The 18,483-nt window shown below is 35.3% G+C and overlaps 1 protein-coding gene across 3 annotated transcripts in view; it reads left to right on the top strand.

The window, feature by feature from the left end:
• The first annotated feature begins 2,241 nt into the window (after positions 1-2,241).
• The window catches only part of eEF1delta (elongation factor 1-delta), a 117,484-nt gene continuing 101,242 nt past the window's right edge, over positions 2,242-18,483 (top strand). For 2 of the 3 annotated variants that reach the window (XM_065500606.1, XM_065500605.1), the window contains exon 1: positions 2,244-2,406. In XM_065500606.1, coding sequence (XP_065356678.1) covers positions 2,323-2,406 — 84 coding nt within the window. In that variant the 5' untranslated portion in view covers positions 2,244-2,322. Of the gene's footprint in view, positions 2,407-2,502; positions 2,692-18,483 lie in introns of all 3 variants that reach the window. The other variant, XM_065500604.1, reaches the window with a different exon arrangement.

The raw sequence follows: 18,483 nt of genomic DNA, 5'->3' as shown, positions 1-18,483 counted from the left end.
TTGTTAATACATCTTGGTCTGAACTGTCAATTCACTTGTGGTTGTTGTGGCGAAAAATACAACAAGCCCAAGAGCAAAAACAACAACAGGCAACTTTGACAGCTCAGACCTTAACCCAAAAACAAAATTGCTTGTGGTTTTTGTAAATGTTGTATTTGTTGTAGTACTGTCGCTACCAAGGCGAATTTATTGTATAGGTGGCGTTGATATTACAACAAGTACAACATTGCAAAAACAACATTGTTTTTTATTGTTGCTTGGGGGGCAAATATGTCAAAAGCAAATGTGTCAAAAGCAAAAATTTGTTAAAAAAAATACAAAAATAATAATAAAAAATTGTTGAAAACTAACAAAAAATAATAAATTTAATAAAAAACAAAAAAGTAAATAAGCCTTTACATATTTTTAAAATGTTTTGCGGTGCAAAACAAGATAACTCCAAGGCGGACAACTCCAACAAGAACATATGTACCTCCAAAGAGGATGTGCCTAAGGTCTGCGAAACGAAAAGTGGTCCGAGGAAACTAGAGCTTGTCGGAAGAAGTCCAGACTTCAAATTTTGCTCCACTTAAGCCGGCGGGCATCACCTGGAACGCATAATAAACTACCGTTTCCCGGTTTTTGTTTTGTTTGCATAGGCAGCAATTATTAATTTCATTTTATTACACAAAAATAAATTTCAAACAATTTAACTTTTTTTGAAATCGAAAAGGTAAACAAAACAACTTTTGACATAAAATAAATTCGCCTATATACAACTTTTGACAAGTCGACCACAAAGGCGAAGAAAAAAAGTAGATCAGCTGTGCTGTTAACGCCACCTGTAAAGTAAATTCGCCTTGGTCGCTACTTTATTAACAAGGCGAATTTATACAAGGTGCTATCAGTTCTACAAATACAACAATTGGTCTTAACAAATGTCAAAAAAACAAAAATGAAAAAATAAACAAATATGTATTAAAACTTAATGTAGTGTAGATAATTGTATAGTGAGGGCTTTACTTATTTATGTAAAAAATAAATATTTTGTTAATACGATTAGAATATGTAGATATTTAAATATAAAAACAAGCTTTGATAACTGTTAAAACCAAAAAGCGAAAAAAACAAATTATCAGCTGTTTGACTGACTCCACCAAGGTGCATTTAATAAGGTGCCATCGGCAGCACAGCTGATTATAGAAATAGCTCGCACAAATGTCAAACTACATATATAAAAAATATTCGCCCGTACGTCCGTATGTCAAACTCTATATATAAAAAATAAGTGAATTCGCCTGTATTTATTTCAATTCGCCACTGCTGTCACCTTGTTAAATACGCCTTGGACTCCACCTTGTATAAATTCGCCTTGTTTATTAAGTTACTTTCAAGGCATATTTAACCAGGTGGCAGCGTAACGCCAGCTGACTATTTTTTGCTCTACTCGTATTTTGCCTTGTGAAATGTCAAAAGCTTGTTTACAAAAATTTTTAAATTTGTTATAAGATTAAAAAGATTATTTTATATTTAAAAAAGAGAGTATTTGTCACCGAGTTATGTGTATAAAATATTTAAAAGTGTTAAAAAAAACAATTTCATTTATAAAAGTGCGTTTTTGTGAATTTTTTTTTGACGCTTTACACGGTTTTGCACAAACAAAAATGATTATTGTTCTTGTATTGTTGTAATTGTTGTAGTTACGCTGCCACCTTGTTAATACATCTTGGTTACTTTGAGCAAAAGTAACCAGTATTGAGTACTTGAAAAGTTTTGTAGTGTTAGTGTCAAAGTAAATTAATAAAGTAGACTCAGTAGAACAGCTGACTATATTTTTTACTTTGGTCTGAACTGTCAATTCACTTGTGGTTGTTGTGGCGAAAAATACAACAAGCCCAAAAGCAAAAACAACAACAGGCAACTTTGACAGCTCAGACCTTAAACCAAAAACAAAATTGCTTGTGGTTTTTGTAAATGTTGTATTTGTTGTAGTACTGTCGCTACCAAAGTAAATTAATAAAGTAGACTCAGTAGAACAGCTGACTATTTTTTTTACTTTGGTCTGAACTGTCAATTCACTTGTGGTTGTTGTGGCGAAAAATACAACAAGCCCAAAAGCAAAAACAACAACAGGCAACTTTGACAGCTCAGACCTTAAACCAAAAACAAAATTGCTTGTGGTTTTTGTAAATGTTGTATTTGTTGTAGTACTGTCGCTACTTTATTAATTTACTTTGGTCGCTACTTTATTAATTTACTTTGGTTAGTGTACGCTATTTTTCTTATCGAACATTTACATTTATTTCCACACGTGTAATTTTTGCAAATAGGAATACTGAAACTATGTCCATGTTAGCTGGTGAAAAATATTGGGAAAAGATCCGATTCGCAAAAGCTGAGAAGCAATACTATGAAATGTTAAGCCAGGTAATTGTATTAACTACATACGTATGTAAATTTAATGATGGTACCTTTTGTTAGATTGTAATTGTTAATGAAAATTTTTAATTACATGCTGCTTAGGATATATATTTTGGGTCAGGCGTTGGTCATAAACAAATCACAAAAATATCTAAAATTCAGCAATGCAAAGTTATAAGTGATAAAATTTACAATGAAAAAAAATCTGGTTGTATAACATCTTTTGAAGCGAGTGACAAATTTCTCAAATTTGAGAAAAATTTTAAACAGATAGCCCTAGGATATCAGCAAGTAATCTAAAAATTATATTTTTGATTTGAAACATCATTATATTATAGAGTGGGTAAATTTTTTTTCTCGACCAAGCAGTTAATCTACGACGAAAACTAAGAAGGGTTGCCGAAGAAACCATGCGTCTGAAATCAAAATGGAGCTTCCCGTTTTTAACGCGAAACTTTTCGTATTTTATATTTTTGTTTAAATATGCTAACATTTTATTGAGCCTTTTATGAAACTTGAATATGTTTGGGCTTGTTCGAAAGGAAAGAATGGCAGAAAAGAATCTTTGCAAATGGAGAAGATGAAAAACAAACTTCACCCGAGGATTTTTAAAAAATCACATATCGTTGTGCGAGAACCTAAAATCGAACTTTTAGGTCATAGTGAAAAAAAAATTAAAAAAGGGAACAAATAAAGATCCCCGTAACAGTTTAAATTTTCATATTTTTTTTTCTGTTAATATTCACATTTTCTTTATTGCCGGCCTTCGGCCGGATGAAGGGATTTTTAACTCTGGGGTGTATCGAACACCGGCTTCGCTAAAATCACTTTTTCTGTATATCAAAATTTTCTAAAGTACTGTCATATAAAATCAAAAAGGAATTTTTGGTTCACAATATTAATTAACAGTACCATATTATATATCATATTAAAGGTATTGTGAAGCACTATTCAATGATACCCATAACGATCAGTTTGTTTTCCAAATATATGAGAAATGTACTATTATATGTATTGACTTTAAATTCATATAACTCTTAAACTAAGAGAGAGCAGGCAAAAATATTAACGTTTTTGTGCTTCTAATTATGAGAGCTATCAACACCAAAGAATTTATAAAAATGCAAGCTGTTTCGCTGATCTTGATTTATACCAAAAAAAGTGCAAATAAATACTTAAATTCTAATACGATTTTAATAAAATTTCCCACGACTATAGAGGAGGTGTTGCTGAGCTTAAGTTTTGAATTTGGACTTTCAACACTAAAGGTAGGATCACACATGACACATATTTGACGAAAAAGACGTAACCACTAAATAAAATATATTTGAATTCTTCTATTTATTCCAAAAACTTATTTTACTTTGGATCAGAGTACCAAATCGTCACCTAAAATGCAAAACAACGTATCATCAAAAAATTCGAAATTGGTTTTATTATTGATTACGATTTACTACATCATATTACATATGTGTACAAAATTTTAAACTTTTACTATCAAAAATAACCAAGTTATAACCAAAATCGAAATCAAGTATATGATTTTCTTGAACAAAATAACGTATACGCTTTGAGTAATTAATTAATAAATCGTTTTTACCTTATTTTAGGTAGTATCCTAATTTTTTTTTATTAAATTTGTTGCAATTGAACATTTTTTGCAGTCTTAATGAAAATTTAATGAAGAACCTTTTTTAGTTTAAAAAAGTAGTTGTTAGTAATTAAAATAAAAAAAACATAAAATAATAAACTGCTTTTATTTAAAACTAGCTGAACCCTGTCCGCGTTGCTGGCCTTTAGAAAACATTTGTTTTATATTGCATATCGATCTCGATTTTAATATACAGTGTCGGACAAAGTCGGTGAATCAACTTTCAATGTTAATACATGTAGTGGCATTTCTGCTGGTTCCAATGAATTCAAAAATTCAGTATGGAAATATCTTATTCATGACCCTATGTATAAGCAAACCAAATTGTTTATTACAGACAGAAAATTAAAATCTGACTTTGTACTGTTACCTAAAAGGCTTTTCTGAAGACACCGTAAAAATATCATCAAAATAGGTCCAGCCATTTTTGAGTCCATACGGAACATATATACACACATCCATTTTTATGAAATACTAGCTGAACCAGGTCCGCGTTGCTGGCCTTTAGAAAACATCTCTTTTATATTGCATATCGATCTCGATTTTAATATACAGTGTCGGACAAAGTCGGTGAATCAACCTTCAATGTTAATACATGTAGTCGCATTTCGGCTGGTTCTAATGAATTCAAAAATTCAGTATGGAAATATCTTATTCATGACCCTATAAGCAAACCAAATTGTTTATTACAGACAGAAAATTAAAATCTGACTTTACACTGTTACCTAATAGGATTTTCTGAAGACACCGTGAAAATATCATCAAAATAGGTCCAGCCATTTTTGAGTCCATACGGAACATATATACACACATCCATTTTTATGAAATATAGGGCATTAGCGGTATAATGTAAAAATTAGATTTTTACACACCCCTCCGCCCACAGACCGAATATCAAAAATCTGACTATACAGTGTTACCCGCTGGGATATTCTGAAGATTCCCTGAAAATTTCATCAAAATCGGTGGAGCCGTTTTTTATATATATAGATGGCATTAGCGGTATAATGTAAAAATTTGATAATGCCACGCCCCTCCGCCCACAGACCGAAAATCAAAAATCTGACCTTACAGTGTTACCCGCTAGACTATTCTGAAGATTCCCTGAAAATTTCATCAAAATCGGTCCAGCCGTTTTTGAGTTCATTCGGAACATACATACATACATACCCACATACAAACATCCATTTTTATATATATAGAAGACTAGCTGAACCAGGTCCGCGTTGCTGGCCTTTAGAAAACATCTCTTTTATATTGCATATCGATCTCGATTTTAATATACAGTGTCGGACAAAGTCGGTGAATCAACCTTCAATGTTAATACATGTAGTCGCATTTCGGCTGGTTCTAATGAATTCAAAAATTCAGTATGGAAATATCTTATTCATGACCCTATAAGCAAACCAAATTGTTTATTACAGACAGAAAATTAAAATCTGACTTTACACTGTTACCTAATAGGATTTTCTGAATACACCGTGAAAATATCATCAAAATAGGTCCAGCCATTTTTGAGTCCATACGGAACATATATACACACATCCATTTTTATGAAATATAGGGCATTAGCGGTATAATGTAAAAATTAGATTTTTACACACCCCTCCGCCCACAGACCGAATATCAAAAATCTGACTATACAGTGTTACCCGCTGGGATATTCTGAAGATTCCCTGAAAATTTCATCAAAATCGGTGGAGCCGTTTTTTATATATATAGATGGCATTAGCGGTATAATGTAAAAATTTGATAATGCCACGCCCCTCCGCCCACAGACCGAAAATCAAAAATCTGACCTTACAGTGTTACCCGCTAGACTATTCTGAAGATTCCCTGAAAATTTCATCAAAATCGGTCCAGCCGTTTTTGAGTTCATTCGGAACATACATACATACATACATACCCACATACAAACATCCATTTTTATATATATAGAAGATAGATAGGGCATTAGCGGTATAATGTAAAAATTAGATTTTTATACACCCCTCCGCCCACAGACCGAATATCAAAAATCTGACTATACAGTGTTACCCGCTGGGATATTCTGAAGATTCCCTGAAAATTTCATCAAAATCGGTGGAGCCGTTTTTTATATATATAGATGGCATTAGCGGTATAATGTAAAAATTTGATAATGCCACGCCCCTCCGCCCACAGACCGAAAATCAAATATCTGACCTTACAGTGTTACCCGCTAGACTATTCTGAAGATTCCCTGAAAATTTCATCAAAATCGGTCCAGCCGTTTTTGAGTTCATTCGGAACATACATACATACCCACATACAAACATCCATTTTTATATATATAGATAGGGCATTAGCGGTATAATGTAAAAATTAGATTTTTACACACCCCTCCGCCCACAGACCGAATATCAAAAATCTGACTATACAGTGTTACCCGCTGGGATATTCTGAAGATTCCCTGAAAATTTCATCAAAATCGGTGGAGCCGTTTTTTATATATATAGATGGCATTAGCGGTATAATGTAAAAATTTGATAATGCCACGCCCCTCCGCCCACAGACCGAAAATCAAAAATCTGACCTTACAGTGTTACCCGCTAGACTATTCTGAAGATTCCCTGAAAATTTCATCAAAATCGGTCCAGCCGTTTTTGAGTTCATTCGGAACATACATACATACATACATACATACCCACATACAAACATCCATTTTTATATATATAGATAGATAGATAGGGCATTAGCGGTATAATGTAAAAATTAGATTTTTACACACCCCTCCGCCCACAGACCGAATATCAAAAATCTGACTATACAGTGTTACCCGCTGGGATATTCTGAAGATTCCCTGAAAATTTCATCAAAATCGGTGGAGCCGTTTTTTATATATATAGATGGCATTAGCGGTATAATGTAAAAATTTGATAATGCCACGCCCCTCCGCCCACAGACCGAAAATCAAAAATCTGACCTTACAGTGTTACCCGCTAGACTATTCTGAAGATTCCCTGAAAATTTCATCAAAATCGGTCCAGCCGTTTTTGAGTTCATTCGGAACATACATACATACATACATACCCACATACAAACATCCATTTTTATATATATAGAAGATAGAAGATAGATAGGGCATTAGCGGTATAATGTAAAAATTAGATTTTTACACACCCCTCCGCCCACAGACCGAATATCAAAAATCTGACTATACAGTGTTACCCGCTGGGATATTCTGAAGATTCCCTGAAAATTTCATCAAAATCGGTGGAGCCGTTTTTTATATATATAGATGGCATTAGCGGTATAATGTAAAAATTTGATAATGCCACGCCCCTCCGCCCACAGACCGAAAATCAAAAATCTGACCTTACAGTGTTACCCGCTAGACTATTCTGAAGATTCCCTGAAAATTTCATCAAAATCGGTCCAGCCGTTTTTGAGTTCATTCGGAACATACATACATACATACATACATACATACCCACATACAAACATCCATTTTTATATATATAGAAGATAGATAGGGCATTAGCGGTATAATGTAAAAATTAGATTTTTACACACCCCTCCGCCCACAGACCGAATATCAAAAATCTGACTATACAGTGTTACCCGCTGGGATATTCTGAAGATTCCCTGAAAATTTCATCAAAATCGGTGGAGCCGTTTTTTATATATATAGATGGCATTAGCGGTATAATGTAAAAATTTGATAATGCCACGCCCCTCCGCCCACAGACCGAAAATCAAAAATCTGACCTTACAGTGTTACCCGCTAGACTATTCTGAAGATTCCCTGAAAATTTCATCAAAATCGGTCCAGCCGTTTTTGAGTTCATTCGGAACATACATACATACATACCCACATACAAACATCCATTTTTATATATATAGAAGATAGATAGGGCATTAGCGGTATAATGTAAAAATTAGATTTTTACACACCCCTCCGCCCACAGACCGAATATCAAAAATCTGACTATACAGTGTTACCCGCTGGGATATTCTGAAGATTCCCTGAAAATTTCATCAAAATCGGTGGAGCCGTTTTTTATATACAGTGGTGGCCACCAATTTAAGACAAATACTTGCATTTTTTTCATCAACTGAATTTTAAGTGCGATAGAGCCAAAATAAAAGGACCTCTAAGGGTATGAAATTTATTATTAATGTTTCTAGTTTCTGGAAAATGTTTGGAAAAATCGGTAAAACATATATGGACAAAGATATGTGGAAATACGTTGACCCACCTCAGCGAACATCCGCTGTTAATAACATGATATGACCGAAACTAATGGAAATAAAAATACGAAATTTGGTCTGAATATTTTATAATAATAAAAATATAATGATATAAATGTGAGAAAATATGTTTATTTAAAAAAAAATTTTTTTGGTCAAGCTGTATAAAAATTTTATGTGTTCGTGGTGAATATGTATGAATTGACACAGTCGAATAAAACACATTTGTGTGTTAAAACAGTCCTCATGCATACATATGTGTGGAAATATTTGAAAAAATAATTGACAATCACGTGGAATTTAGCAAACTATTTTTGTCTTAAATTCGTGGCCACCACTGTATATAGATGGCATTAGCGGTATAATGTAAAAATTTGATAATGCCACGCCCCTCCGCCCACAGACCGAAAATCAAAAATCTGACCTTACAGTGTTACCCGCTAGACTATTCTGAAGATTCCCTGAAAATTTCATCAAAATCGGTCCAGCCGTTTTTGAGTTCATTCGGAACATACATACATACATACCCACATACAAACATCCATTTTTATATATATAGAAGACTAGCTGAACCAGGTCCGCGTTGCTGGCCTTTAGAAAACATCTCTTTTATATTGCATATCGATCTCGATTTTAATATACAGTGTCGGACAAAGTCGGTGAATCAACCTTCAATGTTAATACATGTAGTCGCATTTCGGCTGGTTCTAATGAATTCAAAAATTCAGTATGGAAATATCTTATTCATGACCCTATAAGCAAACCAAATTGTTTATTACAGACAGAAAATTAAAATCTGACTTTACACTGTTACCTAATAGGATTTTCTGAATACACCGTGAAAATATCATCAAAATAGGTCCAGCCATTTTTGAGTCCATACGGAACATATATACACACATCCATTTTTATGAAATATAGGGCATTAGCGGTATAATGTAAAAATTAGATTTTTACACACCCCTCCGCCCACAGACCGAATATCAAAAATCTGACTATACAGTGTTACCCGCTGGGATATTCTGAAGATTCCCTGAAAATTTCATCAAAATCGGTCCAGCCGTTTTTGAGTTCATTCGGAACATACATACATACATACATACCCACATACAAACATCCATTTTTATATATATAGATAGATAGGGCATTAGCGGTATAATGTAAAAATTAGATTTTTACACACCCCTCCGCCCACAGACCGAATATCAAAAATCTGACTATACAGTGTTACCCGCTGGGATATTCTGAAGATTCCCTGAAAATTTCATCAAAATCGGTGGAGCCGTTTTTTATATATATAGATGGCATTAGCGGTATAATGTAAAAATTTGATAATGCCACGCCCCTCCGCCCACAGACCGAAAATCAAAAATCTGACCTTACAGTGTTACCCGCTAGACTATTCTGAAGATTCCCTGAAAATTTCATCAAAATCGGTCCAGCCGTTTTTGAGTTAATTCGGAACATACATACATACATACATACATACCCACATACAAACATCCATTTTTATATATATAGATAGATAGATAGGGCATTAGCGGTATAATGTAAAAATTAGATTTTTACACACCCCTCCGCCCACAGACCGAATATCAAAAATCTGACTATACAGTGTTACCCGCTGGGATATTCTGAAGATTCCCTGAAAATTTCATCAAAATCGGTGGAGCCGTTTTTTATATATATAGATGGCATTAGCGGTATAATGTAAAAATTTGATAATGCCACGCCCCTCCGCCCACAGACCGAAAATCAAAAATCTGACCTTACAGTGTTACCCGCTAGACTATTCTGAAGATTCCCTGAAAATTTCATCAAAATCGGTCCAGCCGTTTTTGAGTTCATTCGGAACATACATACATACATACATACCCACATACAAACATCCATTTTTATATATATAGATAGATAGATAGGGCATTAGCGGTATAATGTAAAAATTAGATTTTTACACACCCCTCCGCCCACAGACCGAATATCAAAAATCTGACTATACAGTGTTACCCGCTGGGATATTCTGAAGATTCCCTGAAAATTTCATCAAAATCGGTGGAGCCGTTTTTTATATATATAGATGGCATTAGCGGTATAATGTAAAAATTTGATAATGCCACGCCCCTCCGCCCACAGACCGAAAATCAAAAATCTGACCTTACAGTGTTACCCGCTAGACTATTCTGAAGATTCCCTGAAAATTTCATCAAAATCGGTCCAGCCGTTTTTGAGTTCATTCGGAACATACATACATACATACATACCCACATACAAACATCCATTTTTATATATATAGATAGATAGGGCATTAGCGGTATAATGTAAAAATTAGATTTTTACACACCCCTCCGCCCACAGACCGAATATCAAAAATCTGACTATACAGTGTTACCCGCTGGGATATTCTGAAGATTCCCTGAAAATTTCATCAAAATCGGTGGAGCCGTTTTTTATATATATAGATGGCATTAGCGGTATAATGTAAAAATTTGATAATGCCACGCCCCTCCGCCCACAGACCGAAAATCAAAAATCTGACCTTACAGTGTTACCCGCTAGACTATTCTGAAGATTCCCTGAAAATTTCATCAAAATCGGTCCAGCCGTTTTTGAGTTCATTCGGAACATACATACATACATACATACATACCCACATACAAACATCCATTTTTATATATATAGAAGATAGATAGATAGGGCATTAGCGGTATAATGTAAAAATTAGATTTTTACACACCCCTCCGCCCACAGACCGAATATCAAAAATCTGACTATACAGTGTTACCCGCTGGGATATTCTGAAGATTCCCTGAAAATTTCATCAAAATCGGTGGAGCCGTTTTTTATATATATAGATGGCATTAGCGGTATAATGTAAAAATTTGATAATGCCACGCCCCTCCGCCCACAGACCGAAAATCAAAAATCTGACCTTACAGTGTTACCCGCTAGACTATTCTGAAGATTCCCTGAAAATTTCATCAAAATCGGTCCAGCCGTTTTTGAGTTCATTCGGAACATACATACATACATACATACCCACATACAAACATCCATTTTTATATATATAGATAGAAGATAGATAGGGCATTAGCGGTATAATGTAAAAATTAGATTTTTACACACCCCTCCGCCCACAGACCGAATATCAAAAATCTGACTATACAGTGTTACCCGCTGGGATATTCTGAAGATTCCCTGAAAATTTCATCAAAATCGGTGGAGCCGTTTTTTATATATATAGATGGCATTAGCGGTATAATGTAAAAATTTGATAATGCCACGCCCCTCCGCCCACAGACCGAAAATCAAAAATCTGACCTTACAGTGTTACCCGCTAGACTATTCTGAAGATTCCCTGAAAATTTCATCAAAATCGGTCCAGCCGTTTTTGAGTTCATTCGGAACATACATACATACATACATACATACATACCCACATACAAACATCCATTTTTATATATATAAAGATAGATAGATAGGGCATTAGCGGTATAATGTAAAAATTAGATTTTTACACACCCCTCCGCCCACAGACCGAATATCAAAAATCTGACTATACAGTGTTCCCGCTGGGATATTCTGAAGATTCCCTGAAAATTTCATCAAAATCGGTGGAGCCGTTTTTTATATATATAGATGGCATTAGCGGTATAATGTAAAAATTTGATAATGCCACGCCCCTCCGCCCACAGACCGAAAATCAAAAATCTGACCTTACAGTGTTACCCGCTAGACTATTCTGAAGATTCCCTGAAAATTTCATCAAAATCGGTCCAGCCGTTTTTGAGTTCATTCGGAACATACATACATACATACATACATACATACATACCCACATACAAACATCCATTTTTATATATATAGATAGATAGGGCATTAGCGGTATAATGTAAAAATTAGATTTTTACACACCCCTCCGCCCACAGACCGAATATCAAAAATCTGACTATACAGTGTTACCCGCTGGGATATTCTGAAGATTCCCTGAAAATTTCATCAAAATCGGTGGAGCCGTTTTTTATATATATAGATGGCATTAGCGGTATAATGTAAAAATTTGATAATGCCACGCCCCTCCGCCCACAGACCGAAAATCAAAAATCTGACCTTACAGTGTTACCCGCTAGACTATTCTGAAGATTCCCTGAAAATTTCATCAAAATCGGTCCAGCCGTTTTTGAGTTCATTCGGAACATACATACATACATACATACATACATACATACCCACATACAAACATCCATTTTTATATATATAGAAGATAGATAGGGCATTAGCGGTATAATGTAAAAATTAGATTTTTACACACCCCTCCGCCCACAGACCGAATATCAAAAATCTGACTATACAGTGTTACCCGCTGGGATATTCTGAAGATTCCCTGAAAATTTCATCAAAATCGGTGGAGCCGTTTTTTATATATATAGATGGCATTAGCGGTATAATGTAAAAATTTGATAATGCCACGCCCCTCCGCCCACAGACCGAAAATCAAAAATCTGACCTTACAGTGTTACCCGCTAGACTATTCTGAAGATTCCCTGAAAATTTCATCAAAATCGGTCCAGCCGTTTTTGAGTTCATTCGGAACATACATACATACATACATACCCACATACAAACATCCATTTTTATATATATAGAAGATAGATAGGGCATTAGCGGTATAATGTAAAAATTAGATTTTTACACACCCCTCCGCCCACAGACCGAATATCAAAAATCTGACTATACAGTGTTACCCGCTGGGATATTCTGAAGATTCCCTGAAAATTTCATCAAAATCGGTGGAGCCGTTTTTTATATATATAGATGGCATTAGCGGTATAATGTAAAAATTTGATAATGCCACGCCCCTCCGCCCACAGACCGAAAATCAAAAATCTGACCTTACAGTGTTACCCGCTAGACTATTCTGAAGATTCCCTGAAAATTTCATCAAAATCGGTCCAGCCGTTTTTGAGTTCATTCGGAACATACATACATACATACCCACATACAAACATCCATTTTTATATATATAGATAGAAGATAGATAGGGCATTAGCGGTATAATGTAAAAATTAGATTTTTACACACCCCTCCGCCCACAGACCGAATATCAAAAATCTGACTATACAGTGTTACCCGCTGGGATATTCTGAAGATTCCCTGAAAATTTCATCAAAATCGGTGGAGCCGTTTTTTATATATATAGATGGCATTAGCGGTATAATGTAAAAATTTGATAATGCCACGCCCCTCCGCCCACAGACCGAAAATCAAAAATCTGACCTTACAGTGTTACCCGCTAGACTATTCTGAAGATTCCCTGAAAATTTCATCAAAATCGGTCCAGCCGTTTTTGAGTTCATTCGGAACATACATACATACATACATACCCACATACAAACATCCATTTTTATATATATAGAAGATAGATAGGGCATTAGCGGTATAATGTAAAAATTAGATTTTTACACACCCCTCCGCCCACAGACCGAATATCAAAAATCTGACTATACAGTGTTACCCGCTGGGATATTCTGAAGATTCCCTGAAAATTTCATCAAAATCGGTGGAGCCGTTTTTTATATATATAGATGGCATTAGCGGTATAATGTAAAAATTTGATAATGCCACGCCCCTCCGCCCACAGACCGAAAATCAAAAATCTGACCTTACAGTGTTACCCGCTAGACTATTCTGAAGATTCCCTGAAAATTTCATCAAAATCGGTCCAGCCGTTTTTGAGTTCATTCGGAACATACATACATACATACCCACATACAAACATCCATTTTTATATATATAGAAGATAGATAGGGCATTAGCGGTATAATGTAAAAATTAGATTTTTACACACCCCTCCGCCCACAGACCGAATATCAAAAATCTGACTATACAGTGTTACCCGCTGGGATATTCTGAAGATTCCCTGAAAATTTCATCAAAATCGGTGGAGCCGTTTTTTATATATATAGATGGAATTAGCGGTATAATGTAAAAATTTGATAATGCCACGCCCCTCCGCCCACAGACCGAAAATCAAAAATCTGACCTTACAGTGTTACCCGCTAGACTATTCTGAAGATTCCCTGAAAATTTCATCAAAATCGGTCCAGCCGTTTTTGAGTTCATTCGGAACATACATACATACATACATACATACATACATACATACATACATACATACATACCCACATACAAACATCCATTTTTATATATATAAAGATAGATAGATAGGGCATTAGCGGTATAATGTAAAAATTAGATTTTTACACACCCCTCCGCCCACAGACCGAATATCAAAAATCTGACTATACAGTGTTACCCGCTGGGATATTCTGAAGATTCCCTGAAAATTTCATCAAAATCGGTGGAGCCGTTTTTTATATATATAGATGGCATTAGCGGTATAATGTAAAAATTTGATAATGCCACGCCCCTCCGCCCACAGACCGAAAATCAAAAATCTGACCTTACAGTGTTACCCGCTAGACTATTCTGAAGATTCCCTGAAAATTTCATCAAAATCGGTCCAGCCGTTTTTGAGTTCATTCGGAACATACATACATACCCACATACAAACATCCATTTTTATATATATAGATAGAAGATAGATAGGGCATTAGCGGTATAATGTAAAAATTAGATTTTTACACACCCCTCCGCCCACAGACCGAATATCAAAAATCTGACTATACAGTGTTACCCGCTGGGATATTCTGAAGATTCCCTGAAAATTTCATCAAAATCGGTGGAGCCGTTTTTTATATATATAGATGGCATTAGCGGTATAATGTAAAAATTTGATAATGCCACGCCCCTCCGCCCACAGACCGAAAATCAAAAATCTGACCTTACAGTGTTACCCGCTAGACTATTCTGAAGATTCCCTGAAAATTTCATCAAAATCGGTCCAGCCGTTTTTGAGTTCATTCGGAACATACATACATACATACATACATACCCACATACAAACATCCATTTTTATATATATAGAAGATTTTTATATATATAGAAGATAGATAGGGCATTAGCGGTATAATGTAAAAATTAGATTTTTACACACCCCTCCGCCCACAGACCGAATATCAAAAATCTGACTATACAGTGTTACCCGCTGGGATATTCTGAAGATTCCCTGAAAATTTCATCAAAATCGGTGGAGCCGTTTTTTATATATATAGATGGCATTAGCGGTATAATGTAAAAATTTGATAATGCCACGCCCCTCCGCCCACAGACCGAAAATCAAAAATCTGACCTTACAGTGTTACCCGCTAGACTATTCTGAAGATTCCCTGAAAATTTCATCAAAATCGGTCCAGCCGTTTTTGAGTTCATTCGGAACATACATACATACATACCCACATACAAACATCCATTTTTATATATATAGAAGATAGATAGGGCATTAGCGGTATAATGTAAAAATTAGATTTTTACACACCCCTCCGCCCACAGACCGAATATCAAAAATCTGACTATACAGTGTTACCCGCTGGGATATTCTGAAGATTCCCTGAAAATTTCATCAAAATCGGTGGAGCCGTTTTTTATATATATAGATGGCATTAGCGGTATAATGTAAAAATTTGATAATGCCACGCCCCTCCGCCCACAGACCGAAAATCAAAAATCTGACCTTACAGTGTTACCCGCTAGACTATTCTGAAGATTCCCTGAAAATTTCATCAAAATCGGTCCAGCCGTTTTTGAGTTCATTCGGAACATACATACATACATACCCACATACAAACATCCATTTTTATATATATAGAAGATAGATAGGGCATTAGCGGTATAATGTAAAAATTAGATTTTTACACACCCCTCCGCCCACAGACCGAATATCAAAAATCTGACTATACAGTGTTACCCGCTGGGATATTCTGAAGATTCCCTGAAAATTTCATCAAAATCGGTGGAGCCGTTTTTTATATATATAGATGGCATTAGCGGTATAATGTAAAAATTTGATAATGCCACGCCCCTCCGCCCACAGACCGAAAATCAAAAATCTGACCTTACAGTGTTACCCGCTAGACTATTCTGAAGATTCCCTGAAAATTTCATCAAAATCGGTCCAGCCGTTTTTGAGTTCATTCGGAACATACATACATACATACATACATACATACATACCCACATACAAACATCCATTTGTATATATATAGAAGATAGATAGGGCATTAGCGGTATAATGTAAAAATTAGATTTTTACACACCCCTCCGCCCACAGACCGAATATCAAAAATCTGACTATACAGTGTTACCCGCTGGGATATTCTGAAGATTCCCTGAAAATTTCATCAAAATCGGTGGAGCCGTTTTTTATATATATAGATGGCATTAGCGGTATAATGTAAAAATTTGATAATGCCACGCCCCTCCGCCCACAGACCGAAAATCAAAAATCTGACCTTACAGTGTTACCCGCTAGACTATTCTGAAGATTCCCTGAAAATTTCATCAAAATCGGTCCAGCCGTTTTTGAGTTCATTCGGAACATACATACATACCCACATACAAACATCCATTTTTATATATATAGAAGATAGATAGGGCATTAGCGGTATAATGTAAAAATTAGATTTTTACACACCCCTCCGCCCACAGACCGAATATCAAAAATCTGACTATACAGTGTTACCCGCTGGGATATTCTGAAGATTCCCTGAAAATTTCATCAAAATCGGTGGAGCCGTTTTTTATATATATAGATGGCATTAGCGGTATAATGTAAAAATTTGATAATGCCACGCCCCTCCGCCCACAGACCGAAAATCAAAAATCTGACCTTACAGTGTTACCCGCTAGACTATTCTGAAGATTCCCTGAAAATTTCATCAAAATCGGTCCAGCCGTTTTTGAGTTCATTCGGAACATACATACATACATACCCACATACAAACATCCATTTTTATATATATAGAAGATAGATAGGGCATTAGCGGTATAATGTAAAAATTAGATTTTTACACACCCCTCCGCCCACAGACCGAATATCAAAAATCTGACTATACAGTGTTACCCGCTGGGATATTCTGAAGATTCCCTGAAAATTTCATCAAAATCGGTGGAGCCGTTTTTTATATATATAGATGGCATTAGCGGTATAATGTAAAAATTTGATAATGCCACGCCCCTCCGCCCACAGACCGAAAATCAAAAATCTGACCTTACAGTGTTACCCGCTAGACTATTCTGAAGATTCCCTGAAAATTTCATCAAAATCGGTCCAGCCGTTTTTGAGTTCATTCGGAACATACATACATACATACCCACATACAAACATCCATTTTTATATATATAGAAGACTAGCTGAACCAGGTCCGCGTTGCTGGCCTTTAGAAAACATCTCTTTTATATTGCATATCGATCTCGATTTTAATATACAGTGTCGGACAAAGTCGGTGAATCAACCTTCAATGTTAATACATGTAGTCGCATTTCGGCTGGTTCTAATGAATTCAAAAATTCAGTATGGAAATATCTTATTCATGACCCTATAAGCAAACCAAATTGTTTATTACAGACAGAAAATTAAAATCTGACTTTACACTGTTACCTAATAGGATTTTCTGAATACACCGTGAAAATATCATCAAAATAGGTCCAGCCATTTTTGAGTCCATACGGAACATATATACACACATCCATTTTTATGAAATATAGGGCATTAGCGGTATAATGTAAAAATTAGATTTTTACACACCCCTCCGCCCACAGACCGAATATCAAAAATCTGACTATACAGTGTTACCCGCTGGGATATTCTGAAGATTCCCTGAAAATTTCATCAAAATCGGTCCAGCCGTTTTTGAGTTCATTCGGAACATACATACATACATACATACCCACATACAAACATCCATTTTTATATATATAGATAGATAGGGCATTAGCGGTATAATGTAAAAATTAGATTTTTACACACCCCTCCGCCCACAGACCGAATATCAAAAATCTGACTATACAGTGTTACCCGCTGGGATATTCTGAAGATTCCCTGAAAATTTCATCAAAATCGGTGGAGCCGTTTTTTATATATATAGATGGCATTAGCGGTATAATGTAAAAATTTGATAATGCCACGCCCCTCCGCCCACAGACCGAAAATCAAAAATCTGACCTTACAGTGTTACCCGCTAGACTATTCTGAAGATTCCCTGAAAATTTCATCAAAATCGGTCCAGCCGTTTTTGAGTTAATTCGGAACATACATACATACA

This window comes from Calliphora vicina, chromosome 2 (genome assembly GCF_958450345.1).
Source record: "Calliphora vicina chromosome 2, idCalVici1.1, whole genome shotgun sequence".
In the NCBI taxonomy this organism is placed as follows: Eukaryota; Metazoa; Arthropoda; class Insecta; order Diptera; family Calliphoridae; genus Calliphora; species Calliphora vicina.
This window is presented reverse-complemented; position numbering and strand designations above follow the sequence as displayed.